Source organism: Oryx dammah, unplaced genomic scaffold (genome assembly GCF_014754425.2).
Source record: "Oryx dammah isolate SB20612 unplaced genomic scaffold, SCBI_Odam_1.1 HiC_scaffold_11209, whole genome shotgun sequence".
In the NCBI taxonomy this organism is placed as follows: Eukaryota; Metazoa; Chordata; class Mammalia; order Artiodactyla; family Bovidae; genus Oryx; species Oryx dammah.
This window is the reverse complement of record NW_024080602.1, coordinates 5,073,977-5,081,491: the sequence shown is the minus strand read 5'-3', so window position 1 is coordinate 5,081,491 and position 7,515 is coordinate 5,073,977. Positions and strand designations below refer to the sequence as shown.

The following is a 7,515-nucleotide window of genomic DNA, read 5'->3' as shown; positions in this document are numbered from 1 at the left end:
CTTGGCCAAAGTAAGTTTTCTCAGCAGGTCTAAGATAGGCTGGGTCAAGCTGTGATGTTGGGTAGGTTAGGTGTGTTAAATGGATTTTCAACGTAGATGGGTTTATCAGGACCTGATCCCATCGTCTGTGGAAGAAGATCTGTTTTATCTTCGTCTCCCTGAAGTTTTTTCCACCCCTCCCAGGCAATTCCACCCCCGGGCAACCGTTAAGGAGGGGAGAAACTGAGGCAGGGTTGGGGAGAGGCTGTGAGTCCGGCTAGAACACCCACACCGCGGGCCTCTTGCTGCTCTCAACACCGGGGTTCGGGCCGTTAGGGCGGTTTTCAGTGTGGAGCCCGGAGCGCTCAGGCCGCCTAGGGCGCCCTGCCCGCCTGGAGCTCCGCGGAGACTAGGCCGAGGGGGCGGGCCCGAAGCCTCGGCCTCGCCTCCGCCCGCGCGGCGCCTCGGCTGCCGCTTCCCGGCCGCTCGCGGAGCGGGTGCCTCCTGGGGCCCGGAACTGTGTCCGGGCGCGACCAGCATGCTGCAGAAGCGGGAGAAAGTGCTGCTTCTGAGGACCTTCCACGGCCGGACGCTGCGGATTGTGCGGGAGCATTACCTGCGGCCCAGCGTGCCCTGCAACAGCCCGCTCTGCCCGCAGCCCGCCACCTGCCACAACGGTCAGGGCCCGGGGTGCGGAGGGCTGGGGGCACCGGGCGCCGAGGCCGGCGGGAGCTGGGTGGCCGGGGCTGGAGCGCGGGGCGCCGAGGCCGGACGGGAGCTGGGTGGCCGCTGGGTGGCCGGGGCTGGAGCGCGGGGCGCCGAGGCCCGGCAGGAGCTGGAGCTGGGGCGGCGGGGTCGGGGTAAGAGCGTCGGCCTTAAGGTGGAAGGGCGCGGCCCAGAGGCAGAGAGCGGGGCCGCGGTGGCGCAGAGTCCGAGGCCCCCGGGCCTCCGCCCGCCTCCAGACATCACCTCCGACCCGGCTGCCGGGCGCGCGCAAGGGGCAGGCGGCTTCCAGACCTCCGAGAGCTGGGCCGGGCCACGGCTCCGCGGTCTCTCAACCCCGACTCCCGATTGCTCTGCCCCGGGAAGCGGAAGGGCCGAGGGGCAGGCGCCCCAGCCGCGCAGATGCCTGGTTTGGGGGCTCTCCGGGGGGGCTGTGGGCGCTGGAGCGTCCCGCCCCAGGCTCGCGGTGGTGAAACCTGGAGGTCCCGAGCCGTGGGCCCTGCAGTGCCAGCCGGGGAGCGGGAGCAAACGCTGCTGCTGCTTCTCGTTGTACTTTGCTTTGCTCCCCACCACTTTTCTGACCTACCAGCACCGAGGCCTCAGGCATTTACCCAGTGGAGAGCCCACTTGACTGTAGGATTTGTGAATCATTTGGGCCCTCCTTGTCTACGAAGGTCATTGGGAAACTGGATTTGGGTCGGCTGCCCACTACACCTTCCTCCACTTGATTTCTAGGCTGCTGGGGTGGCCGGTTTAACGATGGAGGTTGCAGGTTCTCTTCCCCGTTGTGGGAGAGGAGCATGGTAGTCCTTTTCAGCGAATATCTGGGATCCTCAGCTTATGGTTAAGGTGAACATTTCAGTTACAGCTCGGCTAACCAGCTCCGAGACACAGGCTGGGTGGAAGTCCCACCTCTGCCCCTCTTGCACTGAGCATCTCTTCTAGTCAATTCAGCCTTCCTGGCCCAAGGAGACTTCTGAGCACGTTCGCAAGCTTGAAACAGAACCGACTTGAAGTGCCTGGGCATAAACAAGTGGTTAACATGTTTATTTGTGGTGCCCCACTGGAATGTGAGTGTAGGTCAATGAGTTAACACAAAGTTAAGTTGTGCTTGGATTTGCTTGTTTTTGTTCTTTGTATTTTAATCTGTCATCTTCTGTACGACTGGCAACACCATAGACCACATTGAGCTTTTATTTATCATAACTTCAGAAAAATGAAGGTGCTGAATTTACCTCTACCAAAGTGGATTTGTCTTTTAAAAACTTCACAGTGTTGTTAAGATTAGAAGTTGTTCTGCACATGGGGACATCGTGACATTGAAATCATAATAAGGCAGGTTTGCAAACACTGTCTGATCTCTTCCGTTTTGAATTATGCTTCAGATGGGAAACTCTTGTCTGGTGACGTGACTCATTACATGGTTCCAGATTGGAAAGTCGTTCAAGATTACCTTGAGATCCTTGAGTTTCCTGAGTTGAAGGGAATTGTTTTCATGCAAACGGCTTGTCAAGCTGTGCAGCATCAAAGAGGCCGGAGGTATCTGTTTTGCATTATTTATTTATTTATGGTGCAGGATTTTTTTTCCCCTTTAGAAAAGGTCCCTTGTTGGAGAGAGAGAGGAGGAATTCATTATTTTCATCAGAAAGGACTTTTTGAACTAATCTGGCATTTTCTTTGCCAGTAAGGAATGCAGTAACATTCTTTTTTTATTTCTTCTTCAACACCTGGCCCAAAGATCTGACTGTAAATCAATAAACTGCAGTGTCCCCAGGATGTGGGTATTTAAGATTCTTGGCTTTTGGTTTGCATTTTTATAGTAGCAGACCTATTGCTTACTTCTGGTTGAAAACTACATATTATTTAATCTTCTTATTTATAGATATATTGTTTCAGAAACGTACATTATTTTCCCCTTGGGAAAAAGAAAGTGTTTTAAAATTTAAGGCTCCTTTATTGAGGAGGCAAATTTCTTTATAAATTTATTTAATCACTTGTGATTTATTCAGTGAAACCAGAATTAACTTGTTTTATTTTTAGACTACTGGTATAACCACCAACCATAGTAATTGTATTTGCTAAACAAAGAATTTCTGGTTGAACTCAGTCTAAATGCTTGCCTTGTACGTAAAGGAAGAGCAGTTTTTCACCTTTTAAACAAATACACTATAAATGGTTTTGCTTCTTTTAAGTTGGGAAAAGATTTATGATTTGAACTTGATGGCTGTATGGAAACAGCATATTAGAATTATACACCCAACCTCTTAACACCCCAAGTTAAGCAGAAATTATGTTTATTCTTTTTTAAATGTTGTGGTTTCTTCAGACGTTGGTAGTAAAAGATGAAGTGTGTTTATTTGTATATGAAAATGATAAGTTGTCCTTATTATATGCTCAATTCAAAAAATATGCACTTACTAGATTGTGTGCAGGTTTTTCAGATAGAATATTTTTATATGAGCTTGAAGTTGATTTTGTTAAGACACAAAGATATAAATGTTTATACGCAGCCAGGTTTAAATGCTGCTCCAGGTGTCGTATTTCAATTTCTGCTACTAAAATCAATTTGCTGTTATAGTGTGAGTTGCTAACACACTGCTGAGCCTTTTCAACTTCTGTTTTCTAAAATATTTTTAATATTAAGGATTGTTTTAAAAACCAATTCCTGGGACATTTGAAAGCAAAGAATTGGAATTTAAATAGTCTTTTTTCCTGAACATTTCAAAAGTAGTTAACTTGAAAAACTACTGGTTTTCAATTACTTATACGAAAACAAAAGCTGAAGAGTCATGGAACAGACTCACAGGGTAACACCCTAGTTTTGCCATTTTTGAGCTCCTAGTTCCAGGCTTTCTGAAGTACAAAAAGAAGTCTTGGTCCCTCTCTCAACAAACTTGTCTTGTTGGAGTTAGATGCAAGAAGCAAGAAGGTAATTGTGGCATACCTTGGACACATGTAAGATGATTTAATGTGGAAAGTGCAGAAGTGAACATGGGGTGTGAAGGTGAAAATGCCTTCTGAAGGAAACAGTTTTGAGACTGGTCTCAATGCAGGGAAATGAACATGACTGATGACGAGGAATAAGAAGAAGTAAAAGGAATCAGCAGGTTTGGGACTTCGTGTTTTAGGCGACCAGCAGGTGTATTCAGGTTGAAACAGCTAAAGGAAGTTACCTAAGCCCTGCTGCTGCTGCTGCTGCTGCTGCTAAGTCGCTTCAGTCGTGTCCGACTCTGTGCGACCCCATCGACAGCAGCCCACCAGGCTTCCCCGTCCCTGGGATTCTCCAGGCAAGAACACTGGAGTGGGTTGCCATTTCCTTCTCCAATTCATGAAAGTGAAAAGTGAAAGTGAAGTCACTCAGTCGTGTCCGACTCTTCACGACCCCATGGACTGCAGCCCACCCGGCGCCTCCATCCATGGATTTTCCAAGCAACAGTACTAGAGTGGGTTGCCATTGCCTTCTCCGACCTAAGCTCTACAAGGCTACAAAGTGTCATATATTAAAAGCTAGCTTTATAGTTGATGACAGCCACTGAATGTGTAAGATTCAGGAGATAAGCTTGATTACCTTGGCCTTTGTAAGTGTTACATGTAAATCATTTGAGTATTTGTATTTAACCGAAGGCGGCCTAGCAGCAGTGGTAAGGAACCCCCCTGCCAATGCAAGAGACATAAGAGGTGCAGGTTCAATTCCTAGGTTGGGAAGATCCCCAGGAGGAGGGCATGGCAACCCACTGCAGTACTCTTGCCTGGAGAATCCCCATGGACAGAGGAGCCTGGCAGGCTACAGTTGATAGGGTCACACAGAGTCGGAAACGACTGCAGTGACTTGGCACACCTGTGGCCTAGCAGAGGCTCTCTGGTGCTTTGCTTCATTTAATGTTGGGGAAAGTTTTTTCAGTTCTTCCTTAGAGATTTTTGAGATTCTGGTAGATAATTCATTCTATTTGGCATGCTTTTAGGAACATTGTTGCTTAGCAAAGTTTTGTCAAGTGAAAATACCTGGTCTGCTCTAGTGTCTGGAAGAAGGATGCCTTGCTTTCTCCTTTTGACTCCTTCCTAAATGCCATCTGTATAGCGTGAGTGTCTCTTAGTACATACATAACATAAGACTAAGATCAAAGTGTTACAGTTGGAGAGGATCTCAGAGGTCAACATAATCTAACTACCCATTCTACATCAATGTTACTCAACATGAGTAATGCAGTCAACTTTGTTTCTAAAAGAAAAGAAATTCTCATAGATACCCAGTGTTAATTTAAATTGTTACTTAAATATGTTTCAACATAAATTTAGGCATAAATCCTCATACCTGACTACTTAATGCAACCCTAAACCCAAATCAGACCTTCAAATTAAACAAAGCTACAAAATCAGAAAACTGCAAATGAACATTAATTTAATGGGACCAATGTCATTGTTTTACTGAAATGAAATCACCCGAGTTGGGTGTAATAATGGAAAGACACAGCCTCTATTGGAGTAGGCAATGGCAACCCACTCCAATATTCTTGCCTGGAAAACTGCATGAACCGAGGAGCCTGGCAGGCTACAGTTCATGGGATCTTAAAGAGTCAGACATGACTGAGCAACTAAGCACACACACACTGCCTCTGTGTCTATAGACATAGATTCTATATTTAATATGATTTTGTAGTTTGATTTCAATAATATCAATGCAGAAAATGCCTGTTCTCATAAGTATATTGTACAAAACAGTATGAGGAATGTCAAGTTTTTGATTGGAATAATCACACGCTCTGCCATCTAACAGTCCTCAAGTGTTTATTTAATGAGGGCTCATGTGATAGCCCTGTAAGGCTGACGTACATTCATGTGTTAAGGTGTTCATCTGTGTATTTGAGAGCTTCTGTGTGTCAGAAACTGCTAGCACTGAGGATACAGTGGAGAACAAAAGCAGACGTGCTCTTGATGGGGAGACAGGCAGTAATGGATACTCAGAAACAGATGGGGAAGTGCGACTGTGACAGGCATGCTGAGGCGTGGGGCTTGGCTCAGGAGAGCCCAGACTAGGCGCCGGAGGAAAAGCTTTCCTGAGGGAGAGGCCTGTGGAGCTCTGAGGGGTGTGTGAGTCCCAGGCAAAGAAAGAAAAGCTTTCCAGGCAAGGGAACTGTGCTGTGCAAGGTCGGGGGACGGAGTATGTGGAGAAGGAGGGAGGAGAGGCCCTGGGCTGGGCTAAGATAGGGCCCGTGGGCCTCAGGGATGTGGCAGAGGGTTTCCAGCAAGGGGGATAACATGATCGAATTCCAATTTTGAAAAGATTACTGGGCCAGTGGGAAAGAGGCTTGGCGAAAAGAGGCATTTGCTTTAGTTCACATGAGCGATGTGGCTAGCTTAGAGACAGGGAGAGAAATAGACTTTTCTAAGAGCTCTTTAGTAGGTAAGATCTATAGAACTTTGTAAATATATAACAGATTGAAAACATGTCCACACAAAAACTTGGAAACAGATGTTCATAAGAGCTGTATTCATAATAGCCAAACTATGGGAAGAACCCAAATGTCTAGCTACTGATAATGATTACACGAAAGGTGGTTTAACCATAGAATGAAATATTATTCAGCCATAACAAGGAATGAAGTAGTGATAAATGCTACAACATGGACTTGAATATGTTATGCAAAGTGAAAGAATCAAGCCACACACATGGAAATCCTATATTGTATGATTCCATTTATATAAAATGCCTAGAATAGGTAAATCCAAGAGACGAAAAGTAGGTTAGTAGTTGCCAGGGGCTGAGTCAAAGGGAATGGGAAATGACTGCTTGATGGGTATAAGTTTCTCTGGGGGTTGATAAAAATGAAGTTAGATAATGGTAACGATTACATAACTCTGGGACTACACTAAAAACCATTGAATTGTACATCTTAAAAGGGTGAATTTTATGCATCATATCTCAATAAAGCAACTGTTTTTTAAAAAGATCTATAGGGTTTAGTAATGGATTTATGTAAGTGCGATAAGGGAGAAGGTAGTGTCAAGAATGACGAATGACGCTAAGGTTTCTGGCTTGTGTAACCCGATACAGAGGGGGACCACTGGAGGAGATCGGGGTGGGAGGGTGGAGGTCTTGAGTTTGAGGCTTCCAAAAGGGCAGGCCCTGCCACCAAATGGCATTGCAGCTAGAAGCCTGGTCCAAAATATGCTCCATTTAAAATGTTTTAAGAATATCACCTAATGCAGGCAAATAGTGTTTGATTCCACTTATACAAGGTACCTAGTATAGTCGAATTCACAGTCAGAAAGTACACTGATAGATACCAGGGGCTGGGGGGCGGCGGAGGGGAGAGGAGAATGGGGAGTTAGTGTATAATGAGGACAGAGTTTCAGTTTAGGAAGGTGAATAATTTGGGAGATGGATGATGGATGAGAGTTGCACAGGTTGAATGTACTTCATGTCACTAAAAGTTAAATATGGATAAGATACTATGTTTTATATTATATGACTTTAACTACAGTGAAAAAAAGAAAATTAAGAAAGAATACAATCTAATATAAATGGAAGTAGAAATTTTTGAAATTCTTGTAGAAAACTTAAGGACCTCTGAAAGCAAGTCTAGGAGACCTCACCCAAATTCTGCAAAAACTGAAGCAATGCAGCCTTGAGTACGGAGCCCACTTCCTTGTACATCTCCCAATGGTTATATGACGCCCACTTCTAATCCCCAGAGAGAGGAGTCAGCAGGGGAAGGCGTGTTGCGTCTGCAGATAAGATCACTATTGAATAAAAATAGAAGAAAAAAAAATCAATCTAGAAAAGGTAAGTTTTGCTGTCCCCTGAGAAACTGT

At 45.6% G+C, this 7,515-nt stretch overlaps 1 protein-coding gene across 2 annotated transcripts in view; it reads left to right on the top strand.

Moving 5' to 3' along the window:
* The first annotated feature begins 392 nt into the window (after window positions 1-392).
* LOC120860910 (DIS3-like exonuclease 1) overlaps window positions 393-7,515 on the top strand; it is a 32,446-nt gene continuing 25,323 nt past the window's right edge. Inside the window, exons 1-2 of one of the 2 annotated variants that reach the window (XM_040236630.1) lie at window positions 393-656; window positions 2,088-2,241. In XM_040236630.1, coding sequence (XP_040092564.1) covers window positions 518-656; window positions 2,088-2,241 — 293 coding nt within the window. In that variant the 5' untranslated portion in view covers window positions 393-517. Of the gene's footprint in view, window positions 657-1,197; window positions 1,552-2,087; window positions 2,242-7,515 lie in introns of those variants that run through there. The other variant, XM_040236631.1, reaches the window with a different exon arrangement.